The sequence below is a fragment of the Hyposmocoma kahamanoa genome, unplaced genomic scaffold (assembly GCF_003589595.1).
Source record: "Hyposmocoma kahamanoa isolate Upper Pololo Valley unplaced genomic scaffold, ASM358959v1 64, whole genome shotgun sequence".
In the NCBI taxonomy this organism is placed as follows: domain Eukaryota; kingdom Metazoa; phylum Arthropoda; class Insecta; order Lepidoptera; family Cosmopterigidae; genus Hyposmocoma; species Hyposmocoma kahamanoa.
The window spans coordinates 6882149-6902333 of record NW_020653852.1 but is presented as its reverse complement, the minus strand read 5'-3'; the positions used below and the strand labels follow the sequence as shown (position 1 = coordinate 6902333).

The 20185-nt window shown below is 37.0% G+C and overlaps 2 protein-coding genes across 3 annotated transcripts; one reads left to right on the top strand and one right to left on the bottom strand.

Moving 5' to 3' along the window:
• Positions 1-5398: 5398 nt before the first annotated feature.
• On the bottom strand, positions 5399-6290 carry LOC113230745 (proline-rich extensin-like protein EPR1). Of its 2 annotated transcripts, XM_026464824.1 has the most exons (2): positions 5762-6290; positions 5399-5662 (listed from the first exon to the last, which is right to left on the bottom strand). In XM_026464824.1, exons 1-2 carry the CDS (start codon positions 6281-6283, stop codon positions 5477-5479), a joined length of 708 nt encoding a protein of 235 aa, XP_026320609.1. In that variant the 5' UTR covers positions 6284-6290; the 3' UTR covers positions 5399-5476. The 2 variants fall into 2 exon arrangements, with proteins under 2 accessions (XP_026320609.1, XP_026320608.1); XM_026464823.1 differs by having other exon boundaries at positions 5399-6290.
• A 12783-nt stretch (positions 6291-19073) lies between these two features.
• LOC113230737 (proline-rich extensin-like protein EPR1) lies at positions 19074-19879 on the top strand. Its single transcript, XM_026464811.1, has one exon. It carries the CDS (start codon positions 19079-19081, stop codon positions 19772-19774), a length of 696 nt encoding a protein of 231 aa, XP_026320596.1. The 5' UTR covers positions 19074-19078; the 3' UTR covers positions 19775-19879.
• Positions 19880-20185: the final 306 nt, after the last annotated feature.

Below are 20185 nucleotides of genomic sequence, written 5' to 3'. Positions count from 1 at the left end.
CACATGCTTAGCATCTAATAATACTGGATGCTTCTGAGTATAGCTTACAGATGAATTTTGGATACGCCCACCGACACGCAGCAGTCCGCCCTCATCTACAAAGGGTGTAAGTTTGAGTATTCGTGACTTTGAAGGTAAGGCTTTACCCTTTTTTAATATGTTAAGATCTTCACCGAATGACTCCAACTGTAATTGTTGAATAAGGTAGTCAAAGGAAGAACTTAATTCCTCTGTAGTTAAATAACCACAACGCCTAGAAGAAGGATTATGTAAATTAAATATGAACCTTTTCACATACGCAAAGGCTCTTTGCAAAATCGTCAATTTAGAGTACTTTTCAAAGTCCACGATACCAGAAGGAGTGTTTGTATGTGCTGTTTTATTAACTTGAGTGAACGTTTTTGATTCAGGTATACCACTCGTAGTGATCATAGACTGGTTCAGTTGTGGCCAGCTTGATATATCTTCTTCTTTTGTACGAATCACCTAGGGCATCTGGCGATTCTCGAAAAGGGATCCTCACCACATATCTCCCTTCACTATTACGGTAGGTAGAGTTAATAAAGAGCTTCTCACAATAGTTATCGTCGAATGAAGTGACAGCCTTTGTACTAGGCAACTCTTCGAGTTCCCAGAATTTTGATAGTTGTTCTTTAATGTCCTGAGAAAAGTTACAGCGAATATCTTGAGACCTCGTAGAGTCCTTGGGCCTCCCCCCGGTAGGGCCAGCCACTATCCATCCTAGCTTTGTTTCTGTCAGGACTGGTTTATTTTTACCCAGTTTAACCTGATTGGACCCAACCAGGTCCCAGAATATGTCTGAGCCCAGCAGTAAATCCACTTCTGCTGGAGAGTGAAAGTTTGGGTCCGCTAGGGATAAATTATTTGGTATATTTAATTGTGTTTGCACCTTCATAGAAGGAAGTTTATCGGTTACAGTCGGAACTATATAACACTTGACAGTACCAGTGAAGGAGGTGTGGAGTGAATTTAAGATCAAAACACAGGACGCATTTATTTTCAATAGTGTATTATTAATACCCGAAACAGAACGATTTATTTTAATCGTATTACAGCCGATTATTTGATTAGCCCTTTCAGTAATAAATGAGGACTGACTGCCACTGTCTAACAATGCGCGCAGAATATACTCCTTACCATTATATGTCACCTTGACAAGAGCAGTGGAAAGCAAAACTTGATCAGAGTCTACGGCTGTCATAGTGACAGTACTGTTTGATAAAATCGCCGTTTCAGGTTGAACAGCAACACTTGAAGATGAAGGAGCTGGTAACGTATACGAATACTGATTATTCTTAGTTGAAACAACAGCTGCTTCCTCTCCGCTTTGTTGCTGGTTGAGTATTTGTTTATGTAATAGTGTACTGTGTCTTCTTTTACAGATCCTACACCCATTGAAACGACACTGATATGTTAGATGGCCAGGGCGTAAACAATTTTTACACAATTTCCACTGGCTTACTTGCAGGTAGCGCTCATCCACAGACAAGGATTTAAACTTGGGACATTCAATTAATCTATGACCTTTATTGCATGACTTGCATTCGTAACCAGAGGGTGCCGACGGCTGCTCAACAGTTGTTGAAGCTATAAATGATTTTGTTTTTAATAAAATTTGTCTTTCATTTATTGAAACTGTCCTAGCAGAAGACACCGTTTCTAAAACATCAGCCCTATTACGCAGAAATTTATAAAAGTCCTGTAACGACGGAGAAGCGATGTCACTTCTGAACTCCTCCCATCTCCTAGCCGTGACATTATCAAGTTTTGACGAAGCCATAAATATAATTAAAGTGTCCCACTTCTCGGTGTCTTCACCAAGAGATTTGAGAGCCTGCAAGTTTTTAGATAAGTTATCTATTAATTGACGTATGCCTTTATCACTTTCCTTCGACAAGGGCTCAATACCGAACAAGCATTTTAAATGTTGATTAATCAACAAACGCTTATTATCGTATCTTTCGCGCAGAAGCGACCATGCGATAGGATAAGTCTCAGCTGAGACTGACACAGATTTAATCACAACACTTGCATCACCTTCAAGGTACGATTTAAGGTAATGAAATTTACGTATATATTATCAAGATCCTCATTATCATGGATTAAAGACAGATAAAGATCCCTAAATTCCAACCATTTATCTGTCTTTCCATCAAAGGGAGGAAGTTTCAGTTGTGGCAGTTTAATATTTTTAGAGCCACCGCGCTGGCGGCTGCTTTGACTGAAGAATTCGTCCCCCTGGTGGTGGTTGTCCTTGAAGGCGGCAATAAATTCTCGTGCTTGAGCAATCACACTATAAAATTCGTTTTCTGTGACCTCTCGCTGATTTACTTCATCTTCAGAGTTATCCTGTAATTCTATATTGGATTGAACCTCTTCAAAGAAATTAAAGCACTGTTCGGTTTTAGATAATCTCAATACACATTCATTAATTGACACTTGTGTTGGTTTCTTTTGCTCCAACAACGGCACAAGAAATTTTTTAAATAGGGTTAAACGAGTTCTAATCGTCCCTCTTTTACGTTTGAGATCGCTTAAATCAGACATTTTGTAAGTGCGAGCACGGTAACTATTTAAACCAACTTATACACTTAAATTACTTTAAATAAAAGTGACAAGAAATTCAACACTTACAGTAATGATCCCAATCTCCGTATTTTACGTAGACTTCACGTAATAAATATGAATAATCATAACAACGAACATACGATTTTCGGGTAAACGGCGATACTTTATCCCATAAGTAGCAATCCTTATGCTCACCGGCTTACACTCGAAACTTGTGGAATTTCCTTTAAAATAAAAATAGAACCAGATTAAATGTAAATACGAAAATTAAAATTAATTATTTTCGAACATTCCAGAGCTATTTTCTGCAATTCCCACTTCGACTCTCATCTATGTGCTCGTATGCTATTTTAGTTTTATATTATTGGTATGCTTATATTATTGGTGTTAGCTTTGTATAGCTTTAAAACATCACGTCGGGGTCACCAAATTGTTAACGCCGATAAATAAGACTCCATTATTAGTGTAAATCAGAAGGTTTTTCTTTAAGAATACTTATATCAATGAGAAAATAAAAATATGACATTTTTCTTTTGAACAAAATAAAATCAATAATAATAAACGTCAAGCCATCGTAGCCAGCAGCCAAAGCGTCCAAGGAGGCGCTAACATATGTTATTTTAACGATCTAACTTTTATTTGATTATTATTATTAGTATTTATTAGTACTTGTATTAAGATCATAATTTTTTTAACTACTCAGGTATTTGGTACTGCAGGAGCAACCTATGTCAGACGCAGCGTTAGCGAAGAATTTATGCCTAAGTGTGTAGGGTATGGAGGAGGCACGATTAAAGTATGGGGCTGCAAGTCTGCATCAGGGTGGGGGAAAATGTTCATATGCGAAGGTCGAATGGACTCAAAAAAACAGAAAATTGAGGGCGTGGAAACAGCATTGAAAGTTGAAACCCTCTTTAGACATGATGTTCGGAGACGCAAACTTAGATGATGTCCGTTTCCATCAAAATAATGCTCCATGGCATAAATCCAAAGCCACAATAAGCTGGTATGAAAACAATTGCATTGAGCTGCTAGGTTGGCCTACCCAGTCACCAGATCTAATCCAATTGAACATTTGTGATCGATTTTAAAGTGTATAATTAAAGAACATTCAATGACATCGAAAGAAATACTGAAGAATCGTCTGATACAGGAATGGAATGCCATTACTCCAGATAAATGTAAAAAAATCATTTCGTCTCTACCGAAAAAAGGGTTCAACACTGGTTATAAAAATAAACAGGTAAGCATTGACTTAGGTAAGGTACAATAAAAGCTTAAATACTAGAAACTGAAACTAGGATTAAATTGGGTCCCCGCGGCGAGGTGCCCAAGATGCTGGTGCTGGTGCCTTTGTATAGCTATGGTTTCAACACTGAATATATGTGTTCTAAGTATTATGCGTTTTTTATTCAGTCGAAATTTTTAGTATTTTTAAATTATGCATGATTTTATAAGGTGCCAAATACTTTTGGCTAAGGCATATTATTATGTTATAAAATAAAACTCTATATAAATACATACATCAAATGTAAATAAATATGTTGTAAGCTGAGAAACATGAGAATCTCGAATCATCCAAAGACTTCAAAGGGCACCTCTGAAAGCCCGGGCCGAAGACTGCCTGACCTGCACTGGGAGAAGCTTACACATACCAGCAGCATTCACTGTGAACGAGTCCCAACGTTTTAGCGAACTGTGCATTTATTTAAAACTAAATTAAGAAATAATAATAACAACTGAAGGCCAATTACAAATTCTGACAAATAAGAATATAATAAGGAACATTGGTGCACAAGTTAACTAACTTATTACATAAAGACTGCCTCAGTTGTAAGCCTCATTATAAGTCAAAGATTTTTTTAAACTTTTTATTAAGTCAAAGATTTTTTTAAACTTTTTATTATGTAAAGAAGTACAGAAGAAGAGGAAATGCAGAAGAAGTAAAGAAGAAGGGAAGTACTGCCACCTTATCTATTTCTGCCACCAAGCAGTAACGTGAGCATTACTGCGTCCTGGCTTTGAAGGGTAAGGATGCTAGAGAAACTATAGGTACGTGGGACTTATCAACTTGTTTTTATGTGTTAGGGTGGCGGGCGCAGTGGCAGTGTCCCTCAGATGTTTGCGATTTAAAGCTCTGAGTGGCACTGCAACTGCTATGGAAAGGCGTGTCGGTTAACATCTTACGCACGACTTGTTCATCCTGTCGCTAGGTATCTTCATAATAATTCGCCGGTTCTTGAACCTGAGTCCCTGACCCCAGCCGACTGTGCCCTTGCGGGAAACCGCCTCTCCCATTTAAAAATTCAAAATTAATCTTTAGGCCTTGGGAGAGGCGAGAGTCTAAAATAGATATCATTATAATAAAACGCTGTTTTAACATCTTTTACAGTGTTTCTCAAAGATTAGATCAAAATATTACTGACGTTCTGAGTAGTTAATTTTTATTTTGTAACTACCACGGCACAGCAGTAAGCACTATGAATACTTGATGAGGAGGTCCCGGGTTCGGTTTCCTGTAGGATCAATTTAGTAAACGAACTTTTCTAATTTGATACTTATATAGGTAACCTGTATAATTTCTTTCTCTGGTACTCACAATACAGGGAATTTCCTAGTTTAAGAATTGATTGAATGACAATTGGTGCTGTTGTCCGGTATATTGTTAAAAATTATGATTATTTGGCGCATTAATACTACACAGGTACTCTTGAGTACTAAGTACATAATCATAACAATACCTATTCACACTTCGTTAAATAAAAATATTTTACCATAATAAATGTGACAAAGAATTAAAAACAAAAACTATATAAAAGTCGTTTATTCAATACACGTCTTATATTTCAGAGATAACCATAGGTAGCTTGTTAATCAGGGTCAATGATTAGTGCGCCGGGATCGTCTCGAACCCAGGGCCAATAATCACTGGTTCAGGATGGATTGTCTCGAAACCAGGGCCGATGATCACAAGGTCAGGCTCAGCGGGATCTACTGGCGCGGGGTTCACGGGGAAGACAGGGGTAGGGGGAATGATAACAGGTTCAACCACAATTGGGAAGATGGGAGTAGGGGGCACGATTACAGGTTCAGGGACAACAGGGTCAACGGGTCCGGGGAAGACAGGTTGCACGATAACAGGTTCAACCACAACAGGGAAGATTGGAGTAGGTGGTTCAGGTTGAACGGGGAAGATGGGAGTAGGGGGCAAGACAATAGGTTCAGGCACAATAGGGTCAACTACGGCAATTGGGGGCCTAATGTAAGGAACCTCGTAGTCCCCGGCGGGGGAGACATCGACAGCACCAGCAGGGGCGTTAATGTTCAGGATAACCTGCACGAGAGGAGAGCTAGCGGGGCTTGGGTCGATAACGGGAGCAACAGGTGCAGGTGCAGCTTCATCAACGACAACAATAGGGGCAACAACAGCTTCTTCGACTACCTCGACGGGAGAGATAGCTTCATCGACGACAGCTACAGGGTCAGCGATGTCAACGATAATGGGGCTGGGAGGAGCGATGCCGAGGATCTGAGCGAGCTGCTGCTGGAGAAGGATAGCAGTGGCGGGGTCGGTGCTGGGGCTCTGGATGGCGTCGATGATAGCCTGAATCTGAGCCTCCTCATTGCTTATTGGCTTGATGACGCCGGCCGAAGCCACGGCAACGATCAGCGCGAATGCGGCGAAGATTTTCATATTTGTTCTGTAATTGAAGTAAGTGTTAGGACTGCTATTATTTATGAAACTGCACAGAATTTATATAATATCAGTGAAAGAATAGAAACATTAAGTAAACTATGTGACAATAAAAAATAAGGAATATAGTCACAACTTTTGAGCGTTAAGTTAGGGTTTGAATTTCATTACATTTATTTCATCGTTTCTTAGTTTAGTATTTCCACTTACTTTAAAATTTCGCCGTTACACAGACTGAACTATGCTCGTGAAAAAAATTTGCTGTAGTTTTATATGAATTTTTATCGACCTAAATGTAACGGCTGGTCTTTGATCTCATTTGGAATAATGCTTTGGATAAGATAATATGATAAGTAATAGTTACAAACAATAGAAATCGGTATAGTATTTATTTTACAGCCATGAGTCGTTGATTTAACGACTTATGGCTGTAAAATTACATTTTCACTTCTCATGCTATTAAAGTTCGTATTTATGCTGGGTGTAGGTAAAATACGATTTTATGCTCTAGTGCATAAAATAAAAAAAACCATCACATTAAATATGTCTAATTGTTGTAATTTTACATTCAGTTTTAGTTAAATAATCGTTTATTTGTAATATAGCTGTTTAATTTCCTCGCAATCGAAGTGAAAAGCAAAGTGTTATAACTCGTTCATAAAACCCATTTTACCCTCGACTTAAGTATCCATCTGGACACTTGTTGTACAATCTACTATTATATTCTAGAACAACCATGAATTAACTTTTTTGTTTTGTTTTATCAAATTTATAATAATTATTGTCTAGGTCACAGTAACAATTATGCACAAAATAAAAGTGTTGTAAGGCACTCTCCCGGTCTTGTGCCGGCCCCATCCAGCCGCTGCAGGCCACTTTTCTCAGGTTGTCCGTACATCTTGCCACACTACACTACGTTTTCCTTGATGTGATCTCCACTCTAGACCAAGTCTGCTCCACTGGCCATCAACCTTCCTGCAGACAAGTCCGGCGCACCGCCGCTTAAGCATTACATGATATTGCAGCACAGATTTTGCATGCTGTATCGGTCACTTTAGTTCTCTAACGTATGACGTCATTACGGATTCGGTCCATACATTTTTATTATACGAAAGTGACGTTACAAAACTTAAATTACGAATTACGTGTTTATTTATACGAAAGGAAGAATAATATAAAAAATACTGTTACCTACATAAAATATGAAACATTCCTTCCCGTCTCTGTTTTTTGAAAAATGAAGATAAAAGAATAAAGGACATTAAAACTTAAGGATGCATGATGATGCCTTGCATAAATACGAGTACACAGGTACAATTTCTGTTTTATGATACCCAGAGACGAGACCGGGATGGACCGGAAGAAAAAGGAATTTCATTAGGACTTACTGAAAAATAATTAATGTACATGTCGCAGCCGTATTGTATAAAGCGCCGTATTAGGTTACGGCTAGCCGCTTTGCAAAACGGCGCTGTTTTTTAATATCTACCTCGTATAATAGGGTGCGTCGTTGTTACGCTGCTTTGAGATATTTAGTTCCAGATATAGCCGCCAATAGAGCTACATTAACAAAACAACAAAAATTGCGTCCCAAACAGCAACTGTCTCAACAATAACTAATGCAAGAAACAATATTACTTTTCGAGTGGAAAAAGTAAAAATATGCGTAAAAGCGTATAATTTCATAGTCAGGGTGACATTTTCCCTGTGAACAATACAGCTAAACATTGGCCGACGTATCGTGATTACAATCCGGCTGAACATGAAGTAGCCGTATTAAAAAACATTGCTAGTAATATAATACGACGCTTAATACAATACAGCTGCGACATATACATAAATATGTTCTTGTCCTAAATATTATATAGCGAATACTGCCATTTTGTTAAACGGCATACTTGGATCGAAGAATGACCCTAATTGGGTAATTTTTCAGGTTGGTTTTCTGTACTTAATTTTGGTGTCAATTTTTGTGAAATATTATTGGGAAATATTAAACGATACTTCATGACAATATTCCAGAAAATTTAAATAATAAAAATCGCCATCGAAATTAGATGAAGTAAACTAACTCGAAAATTACCCACGTATGATTTGCAAACTATACTACTCGTCTAATACCGTACCCTTTTTATCCCATGAAAGTCATGAAACAAATTTTCATTTCTCATCTTTAAAAAAGCATAAACAACGTATGGACTAATTTCTTTCATAGAGTCTTAAAACCGTTCTTCTGAGACGTTGTTATTTTAGAGATGTGGCCATATTTTATTACTTTTAATTTAACATTGTATCCGTTCGGCCACAGAGGCAGTAAATTGCATTATGTAATAAAGTTATTTTGACTTACCACGTCAAACTCGTGCTTTGTATAAAATAATCGCGTGTTAAATCTCAAATACTTATACGGACTAGGGCTGTTGCGAATATGAGCATCCGCGTCCGCAAATAATCCGCATAATGTAGAATATCCGCATCGGAGGCTGATATTCATTGCTTATATTTGCGTCGCAACATTAATGCACAAACCATCCAGAAACAGACTTTTGTATAATATCAAGTAATGAGACGAACAAGTCGTGCGCCTGATGGTGAGCTACAAGCCTGTCCCTAATATCTGTGCTACAAGTCGTGCGTAAGATGTTAACCGACACACCTTTCCATAGCAGTTGAAGTGCCATTCGGAGCTTTAAATCGCAAAGATCTGAGGGGCACTGCCACTGCGCCGATGTGCCTGTAATTTCACCAGCAACCCTTACCCCTCAAAACCGGAACACAATAATGCTGACATTACTGCTTGGCGGTAGAAATAGATAAAACTGCAAGCCCGCTTAGCTCACTGAGAAAATTCCAGTATGAGTAAACAAAGTAGACTGATTAATAAAATTAATCAGCACTTTTTTTTAATAAATGTCAAAAAATGTAAACATTAAAAAGCTGTCTTATTTAGATTCAATAACGATCTGCACATTTTTGACTATTTTTTTCCACCCAGCCACTGCGGATGATTTTATTTGTCTTTATTTATTTAGGAACTTTTGTACAACATATATGCCAGTTCCATCGTATCCTAAACTATAGCTTACATGTCTTGGCGACGCTGCTGCCGATTCAACAAATACTAACAGCCTTTTTGCCAGTTTCCTATGGAGATTGCTTAGTATACAATTTATAGCACCTACAGATGTTCGGTTGATCTGCAGGTCTCTGAGCTGCTGATGTTAAGGTCAAAACATCAGTATCCGCTGATTTGAACTATCACAAGCATGTTTAACCAATCAAAATAAACAAGTTGTTACGTCTGCTAAACAAACATCATCGTATACGTAAGGAGTAAATATTTAAGGCAGTTTACGAATAACACGGCCAATCTGACTTGATTTGCTGACACACGATTGCTAGGTATTTTTAAACACAATTTTACTTGATAGAAATGAACGATATATAGAAACTATTTTCAACATTAACAATTGCATTAACGTTCGAAATTAATACTTGCAGTCATTGACGTTATTTTATAATTGTAAGTCAATGCTTGCAGTGTTTAATTTCTTTTATAAATTCAAATTTAGAATAAATTGCTGTTAACCCTACAATGTCGTCGTATTCATAGCATATTTTTTATGAATTACGTAGCAATGTGTCCACGGTTCTAGTAGCCATCAGTTTTTCAAGTAATTAACTACTGTTTTTGTTTGATTAATTGTAATAATCGATAAATTTAATTCTAGACAATAAAAACTATACATTTTAATTGGTTTAATCTAACATCCTTATTTATCAATGCGCCGTCCTACGCAAGTCAGTAATTTGTCATTATAATCGTGTCAGAATCATTGACTTACAATTATATGGACGTCGGGTCCGCGCTAAAAAGTGTCCGAACTTATAGGGCGTTAAAATCGTATACAGAGCGTCATTCACGCTTTAGTCTTCGTTTGTTCGACTGACAGCGAAGCAAGCAAAATTAGACAGTACTGCGATGACATTACAATTTAAATTCAACGTTTTAGCTTTTTCATATTCCTTTACATGTTACTACGTTTAAATAGGTTGACTTGGGACATTTTTTCGTGGTTTTTGTATTAGACCCGTCGTCCATTTATTTGTAAGTCAACGGTCAGAATGAAATATGTCTATAAGTCATAAACTAAAAAAATTTGGGTCATAGTGAATGAGGTTTAAAATTTTAAAAATGCCCCAAATAATCTTCTCTTGAAACACTGTCACCATAATTCCACGTGAATAGTGCAAATCCACGTATGTAGTATTGGTCAAAGGCGCGTATCTGCACTAAACCAAATTTTACTTTACTTTGTAATTTCAATGGCTACGACTTTGATTTTTGCACAATAAGTATTAATTTATGTTGTCTACGGACTGACGACGATAGACTCCTGTAAACGACCCTACTTTGATTGCCTCGACAGTTATGTGTGTTTGATTTGGGCACTAAATTACCGAAATGAAAACTCATATTCCAATGCTAGTTACTGGTAATTGCACTACCCCCGACGATAGACAGAAGCGTAAATTAGTTATTAACATTTTTATTATTCTTTAAGTATATATGTAGGTATACTACAGTCATATAATATAGAATAGCAATAAAAAATTTATTCAAAGAATGGAAATTAAAAATTACATACCTACACTTTTATTTTTTTATTCAAATGTAAGTTAATTATTAGCATTTAACCTCCATCTCACCTGATAGAATGTAACGATGAGGTCGACGATCTAGCATGCACACCTAAATAATGCCTATTCACTCTCGCCTTGAAAAGGTTCAAGGAACAAGTCTGCAGGCAGGGAATTCCACTCCATAGCCGTTCGCCATATAAATGTGGAAGCACAACGCTTGGTGCGAATCTTTGAAATATCCACAACATAGGGGTGGAATCTACGCCTACGCCTAGTCACCCGATGACAGAAAGGAGAAGGCGGAATTAAATCGTGGTACTTTAAGTATCTCAAATAAAAAGAGCTAGCAATAATGCAATTGCATTTTAAATGATTTTGAATAATTAGAAAATTTATTACTTTAGGAGCTTTAATAACTCTCAAACATTATCTTGTTCTAAAATTCCACAGTATGGCGTTGTTTGAGCCGTATTTGGCTTCTCGTTTTTTTTACAACATTGTTAAAGTTACTTCTGTTTTGTTTAACAAATACACAAACCGCATAAAATAAAGTAAAACAATACAAATACTCTTTGTTGCACACAAGAACGAGTACAAAAAAAATACAATATATATATAATATATAATAAAAAAAAACAAAAAAAGACAGGTACAGCAGGCGGCCTTATTGCTTGATAACAATCTCTACTAGACAACCTCTGTATTCCAGGATCGGTGGAAATAAGATCTTTGGTTCCCTATATAAAGATACGCAGCTTTCTCCATGACACGCACGATAATTCCATATTTGCATTGTTTTTTCTTATTAACAAATTATTATAAAGTATAATATTAAGGATATAGAGAGAACCTTTACTAAAGATTTAAAGTTTTGCTCTATAGGTGCTTTGCAAGGAAATACTGTCTGGCCTTATGTGAACCGTAGAGTTTCAAACTCAAACTCAAACTCAAAATAATCTTTATTTCATAGGTAAGCATTATTACACTTGAAATCGTCACATTGGTTAAACTCTACCGCTCATTCGTAAGGCAGATTCCCCTGAGAAGAATGAGCAAGAAACTCTAGGGGTTGCTCTTTGTAAATAGCATTTACAATATTTTTTTATTTTTATTTGAAACATCAGAGATCGAGACTACCTCCATGAGCTAAACGGGTTACTACCACGGATTTTTGTCATCCAAGTACGCAGAAGTTGTATAATAACCTTTAGTATAAAGTTTTTGTTTCACTATAGTTTTAAACCTCGAGAAAGGCAAATTTTGTATATCAACCGGAATCTTGTTATAGAAGCGTATACATTGCCCCTTAAATGATTTTTTGACTTTGTGAAGACGACTATCAAGAAAAGCTAGTTTATTTCTATTCCTCGTATTAATGTTATGTCTGTCACTATTTTTCATAAATAAATTACTATTCCTTTTAACATAAATTACATTTTCATAAATGTACTGTGAGGCTAGTGTAAGAATGTTAATTTCCTTAAACTTATCTCTCAAAGATACTTTGGGGCCCAGATTGTAAATTGCCCTAACTGCACGTTTCTGCAGGACAAAGATTCTATTGATATCGGCGGCATTACCCCAAAGCAAAATGCCGTATGTCATTAGACTGTGAAAGTAACTGAAGTAAACCAATCTAGCGGTTTCGACGTCTGAAAGTTTCCTTATTTTTTTAATCGCGTACACTGCAGAGCCGAGCCGTTTTGATAACTTACTTATATGGGGACCCCATTGCAATTTAGCATCTAACGTTATACCTAGAAATACAAGTGTATCCACAAGATTCAATTTTTCATTTCTAACTACAATGTTTGTAACCGTCTCTCTAACATTGGGTAATGTAAATTTCACACAATTTGTTTTTTTCTCATTAAGAAGTAGGTTATTAACAGCAAACCAATCAATTACTTTAGATATAGCATTGTTCACAGTTTTCGTATATTACTTTGATATGTATATTTCTATTGACTTTTCTATACTCAGGTCACAAAAATCCATAAATACATACGACGTATATAGACTGACGTCCATAATAATAATAATAGTACGTTACTTATTTAAACGCATTCACTGCGACGAGCAACGCAATGTGGGTTCCCGGCCTCGGAAACGTCGGTACATGATACCCTTTGCCCAGAATTCCTTCAGGAAGCCATTTATAATAAATAAGCTATTTGTCTTTGTTAATTGTTACAGAGCACACATATAGTACGAAACAAATTTTATACAAGAAAAAAGTTGCTATATTCCGAGCTAGTGTTGATATATCTGTGTTGTCAAAGGTCGGCAGTGAATTTTGTTATTTTTTTAGCATTTTTACGTTTTTACTATTTTATTGTCGTTAACTCAGTTTACAACTGAGTATGACACGTGACATAAAATAATAATTTGTCACGTCATGTGTTTAGTAACTAAAGCGCTGCAATTACATTAATACTTATCTAAAAGATAAAGGTTTCATAGAAAGAATTATAAATGTATTACCATTTAAGCCGAGCCAACAATTTAAAATCATCCAAATAATACTATTATTTATTGTTATCATAAACAAAAATTAATTAAATCTAAAACATAAAATCGATACTTTTGGATAGAAAAGGCGTAAACGACAATTTTTTTCTTCAACAATGCAATTTGGTTAAATTTTCATGCTCTTCCGACCTGTCTAAACAACATGTTGTTATTCAAAAATGACTTTTTTAAGTAAACGTAGTAATAAAAATAAAACAGTTACGAACTACGTTGTTTATATTTCGCGCATACTTTGTGGATTGGCTTTTACGCCCTTTGTTCCTAATATCGATAAAAATTGTTAATTGATGTGGCGTCCTGTACGCCTTTGTATTCTTACTTGTACGAGGTACTTTAACGTAATTGAAACAACTTATTTTTATGTGGCTCGCACGACACGCACGCTCGCTCCCGCTGTCCAACAAAGAGAATTTAACCACTGTTGTCCAAGGAGTAATGCGAGAGAGCGCCTCGGACGACTATATTTTATTTTATAACTGCCACAATTAGTATAAAGGGTTATTTGTAAAAGCACTAACGGCCTCGCAAGACTATATTATAATCGCAATCATAGACCTTTTGTTCCATGACTTTTTACAAAACATATTAAATATACCGAAAATGAACTTTTAAGTTTTTATTGTACTATCTGACACTTTTTAGGTCTGTTCTTTGTAGGTCTGCTCTGTTTTAAATTGCATTGCAACACCTCTCGCGTGCTGTCATTCATAAAATTAAATTATTTTGATGGTGCATGCTTTCTTTTAGTACCTACCGTACAGAGTTATCACCGTTTAGAGCGACCTATTTATTATACGTTATCTTTTAATTATTAAAGAAAAACGGGGATGTAATGATATTTCACGTTCCACAAAACAGTTTGCTTAAAGATGTTGGGCTGAGTTATTAGTTTTGTGAACACCACCATGCTTCATTTACTCGACAGACAGGCTTAACTCAAATTTCTACTTTAAACTGTAGTCTTGACAGGCAACCAAAGCTAGAAATCCATGAAGAGTATCTTGTAGTTTGACATTCACGGCGTCAGTCAAAATGTCTTTGATCCTGAATCTTGATTGCTTCTAGCCAAAATGTAGCTTCGTCTATCATCGATAATAAATCGATAACCATTCGACACTGTCAAAAGGTTCAACTAAATATATAACCTCTTAAGGCCCCGTGTACATCAAAATGTACATAATACGTGGGCCGCACTATAAGTTTCCGGAATGAATAAGAAAAATATTATAAATGGCCAGAAATGAATTTATTGTTTCTCAAAATATTCTCCGTTAGCGTTAATGCACTTTTTCATACGAATGAACCAATTTTGAAAACATGTGTGCCACTCCTCCGTGACACTCTCTGAAACATATTTTTCATACTCTTCGACAGCGTCTTCAGGTGACGAAAATCGTTGACCGCGTAACTGGTTCTTAATTTTTGGAAACAAATAAAAGTCACAAGGTGCCAGGTTGGGACTGTACGCGGGATGGCTCAAAAGGTCAACGTTGTTCACCTTCAAAAATTCATTTGTCTATCTGGCCGTGTGAGAATTGGAATTATCGTGGTGCAAGATAAGACGGCGTTTACGGTTATTTTTACGGAGTTTGTCAATAACTTCGGGCAAACAAATGGTTGTGTACCAATCACTATTCACGGTACAATGATTCTGTAAAGCAACAGTAGCCACGTGTCCAGTTTTATTAAAAAAAGAAGCATTCATTCGCTTAGAGGCACTTTGCACGCGCGCCACTTTGGTTGGTTTCGGCTCATCTCGAAAGTCTTATACGCTCGATTGCTGTTTTGTTTTGGGATCGTAACTATAAATCAATGTTTCGTCACCTGTTACTATGTCCCACACCAAATTTGACACCCCTTCGTTAAATCAGGTAAGAATGGCATTGCACCAAGTGACGCGATCCGTTTTTTGAGCTTCAGTCAAATTGTGTGGGATCCACCGAAAGCACAACTTTTTCACACCCAAATGTTTGTGTAGTATTAACTGTATTTGACTCATGCCTATACCTAAAGATGCCCGAATCTCATGGTATATCACATGCCTGTCTGTTTTGATCATACGGCGCACAGCATCGATGTTTTTGTTGTTCACAACTGAGGACGGGCGACCATCACGAAATTCGTCACTGAGATTCTCACGACCGCGTTTGAATTCTGCAAACCAACTATAAATAGTCGTTTTGCATGGTGCTTCATCGCCAAAAGCAGTTTGAAGCCGAGTGAAGCTACGCTGAGCTGTTAAATTATACTTAAAGTGGTTGAAAATCATACTACGAAAATTTTCACGATTTAACTCGTGAAAATTTTCGGTGGTGTAGTAGCAGTGATGTAGACACGCCACAATGTAAAAACAAGTGACAGTCAGATAAAACAAACTGTATTCTACAGCCAAAGAGTTCCGTTTTGAAATGTTGTAATTACTTTTTAAATATTGTTTATGTAAGTGGCCAGTTCCGAAAACTTATAGTGCGCCCTATGCATCGATATCTCGAATGAAAACTTTTTGTTTTTCATCGAATTTTCTTTTTTGTTTCTTTATTTTTTTTCACAAAAGTCGGGGAGCATACTATTAGGAAATAAATATGGCTATTTACAAAAATAATAGAAAATGACCAAAAAATAAACTTGGCGTTGGGTTCATCGGAGGTATCCACCTACATGTGAACCCATTATACCAAAAATATCGCATTAAAATTTAGGCGTGTCAGTCGAAAGTACCATAAATAACGTAAATAAAAAGTTTTGCTAAAAGGAGACTATATTTGTAAATTAAAAACAATAGCAACCGCATTCAAAGGTTTTTAAACAATCGCCTGTCCGAACCGGGAATCGAACCCGCCATATGTGAAAATAACTAATTTTAGTATACTGATCGAATGGCTCTATCATAAGAATTGTTTAGTTCTAAATGACAATGGTTAATGACTTTACCATCTCAGTCAGCCACAATGGGACCTGTAAAGGTTCCGAAACGTTGGTTGAAAAAACAAATATACGCAATTTAGATCCCAATAAAATAGTTCAATTTCCTAATACAATATAATTCATATATCAGTTTATTCGTGGAAGGCCCGGAATATTTCTGTATCCTCAGTGAAAAGCGTGTTAATTTTGACTTATTATCAATATTAGTCTAAAGAAAGTGCACCTGCCGAAGCGTTGTCAACACTTTAAAGAAGTTCAAATGCCGATTCCCCTATAAAAAATATCCGACGGTCAATTGTAATCTTTTAAAATAAGTTCTTTTCAAATATTCAAGAAACGTAAACATTGTTAATAATCAATACCGCAATAATAAACTATTGTTAAGAAGTTTTATTGTTTTACTAGTATACTTTTTAGTTTATTAACGATTATCATTGAATTAAATGCCTGCTATAAATATATCAAAATTTATCAATAATAAAGTTGTAAGACTTCTGTTAAGTTTCACGTCCGAATCGATTGCCATCATAAATTAAATTATGACGTGATACGATAGCAAATAATTTATTTTGATAACCCTTAATGACATTTTCGTTTAGGTATCTTCTATGATAAACGTTATGACATCTCTAATCTCTCTAATACGTCGAACAAAGAGATGAAATTCCGAATAATATGGGAATTAATAACAACTATGAGGGATATTATTGAACAGATTGGATTATCGAAGAATAAAGAAATTTATAGAGCAAATGTGAACGAGAATCTATGGGTAAAGGTACAACTTAACCATTTTGACGATAGCGTTAAAATTACCAAATCAAAAGAGCTTAGAACAGATGTGGGAGTGCAAATGAAAAAAAAGATCTCAAAAGTTTGTGGAATTACATCTTTTGCCAAGGTTACCAGAAAGTGCACGAAACCGGATTCATCCCCTAGCTTCCCACCCTTAGAGGTGGAATATTTCCTTCAAATTTATATGAGACCAATACTGAGGTACCCTCTTTTCAACAAAACAAAAGAATCATCAAAATCAGTTCACAAATGCCGAGTAATACTAAAAAAAAAATACTAACCTCCTCCTTTTTTGAAGGTGGTTAAAAAGAGATTTGTATTTTGAGGTTTTCTAGAATTAGAGCCAGCGAAAAACCGTAAAGTCAAGAAAGTCGTGAACGACAGATAATCGTCCTATACAAGGTACATGTGAACAACTTCATTTAAATTGCAAGCTACGATACTTTAATTAAACTACACGACTATCGTGATGGGAACACACCCTGAGGGTCGATGTAGACCACTTCTGGAATCATCGGTCTAATCTATTTCAAGAATTAGGTTAAGGTTGTGTATTTTCGATTACTATATTAGTAATGAAATCCATACAAGATTTTTAGATGCCAAATTCTTTACAAAGAAAAGTGAATTTATTTGTTTGGCAAACAAAATAATTGAGATATCATCGTTCTTCTGATTGGTGACACTACATTCGGCATTTTTGCTGACGTTAAGCCCTTCACAACTTGAGTTGAAGCTCGTGTAAATTACATAAATGCCTTTTTTTGTATCAAACGAAGTCGGGCGCCTGGTGGTAAGCGATACGCCTATCCATGACAGTGCCAGTGCCAATCAGAGCTTTTAATCGCAAAGATCTGAGGGGCACTGCCACTGCGCCTGACACCATGAGACAAAGGTGGAGAGGAAGAGTAAGCCCAACAGCTGTAATCAGTGTGGCACACCAGCGACAGGACCGAACTTCCTGCTGCGTTCGGCCATGCCGACGTCGCTGCTGCACCTGTCACGACTGCATTAGTCCACGAAATCTGAAGAGATAGTGGAGTACATCAGACATAAAGAAAAATGCATCCTGAGAGTCGAGCGGTTAGAGTGAATGACCTCTTTCACGAGGAGCTAACTACTAAATCTCCTGCTACTAAAACTACCTATTACGACAAAAGATTTCAGTGTTTTTTTTTTATTAAACCAAATGACGCAGTACCCACTCAGAGCTTCAAATTGCGAAGATCTGAGGGTACCGACACTGACCCAGTCACCCTGAGACACAAGTCCCATGTGCCTGTAATTACACTAGCACCCACCCTTACCCTTCTAAACCTGCTCATACTACTGCTACAAGGCCTTACAACAAACTGTATGATGTGGCGGTTAGAAAATTGCAAGAAAGACCTTTGAGCGTTAAAATTAAAACAAAAGTTTCAGTGTTATGTACATAGTATGTCTGAAATTTATAGTACAAAAAAAATTACGTATTGTATCACATCATAAAATTTGATGGTACTAAGGCATGCATTGATAATTTGTTTATCGAAGATAAATTTTCACTATAAAAGCTAAGTAGTTTTTTCTGTAAGTATAGTCTGGTTTAAAGCTTTGCAAACAACTGGTAAGGACTAGAAAATTTGCTCAATTTTGTAACCATAAATATATTATAACTTTACTCAAATCTTATCAAAGCACTCAATAAAATGAACTAAGCTTAAATGTCTATAACATAAGGATAGCTTCTTCACGTAATTTCTTCGATAACCATAATTTAGTACGCTCAGTGAGTCAAACGTTAATAATCATTAGTTCTAACAAATTAAGTATTTTTTAAACCATATGTCGTGTCTCATTATTATTAATATCCTAATCTAGCGATAACTAAAGCATAAGTTTCTATGTTCCACAGGAAAAATGAAATTCTTCCTGCTCGCTGCCACCGTCGTAGCCGTCGCCGTCGCCGGCCCGGCAAGACACGTCATCCCTGGACCAGCTGGCCCGGCTCCCGTCATCCCTGACATATACGAGCCCATTGCTGTTGGCCCCGCTATAGTTAAACCAGACGTTTTCGAGCCCATCGTTGTCGGCCCTGCTATTATTGAACCTGATGTATACGAGCCCATCGTTGTCGGCCCTGCTATTGTCGAGCCTGATGTCTATGAGCCCATCGTGGTCGGCCCCGCTATTGTTGAGCCTGGTGTCTATGAACCCATCACTGTTGGCCCCGCTATAGTCCAACCTGGCGTGATCCCAACCCCCGCAAGCTCTCCCCTCGTGCAAGTCATCCTAAACATCAACGCTCCTGCTGGAGCTGTACAGCCCCCAGTATCTCCCGTCGTTGACCCTGTTGGGCCTGTTGTAAACCCCCCTACTCCCATCTTCCCCATTGGACCAGTGCCTGAGCCTGTTGTCTTGCCCCCTACTCCCATCTTCCCTGTTGTGGTTGAACCTGTTATCGTTCAACCTGTCTTCCCCGGACCCGTTGTCCCTGAACCTGTAATCGTGCCCCCTACTCCCATCTTCCCCGTTGTGGTTGAACCTGTTATCATTCCTCCTACCCCTGTCTTCCCCGTAAACCCAGCCATCACCCTTCCCGAGACCCTCAACTAAAGACCTCATTCAAGTAACATTTTTTGTTATGTCATAATAGACCACAATGTGAATAACTTTCTTCAAACAATTTGAAACTGCTAAATAAATATTCTTAACACAAAAGTCTTAGTTTTTTTTTTTAGTCGAGATTTTAATTTCAACAAGGTTCGTTGATTCAATATGCGAGCGCTGTGGAGGATAATTCAATAATAGCAACAGTTCACGCAATTATCTACTCCATTACACCCAAAGATGTAGGAATTTTTCCTATTGGGATGGGTAGTACGAATACGTGCATTTGCTATTCTGAAATAATTTCTGTGATTACATTTTTTACAATAGATCCAGTAGGTAAAGTTGTTCATACGGATAAAGCCGTGGTAGCCTAATGGTTTGTCCTGCTGCCTCTCAAGCAGAGGGTCGTGGGTT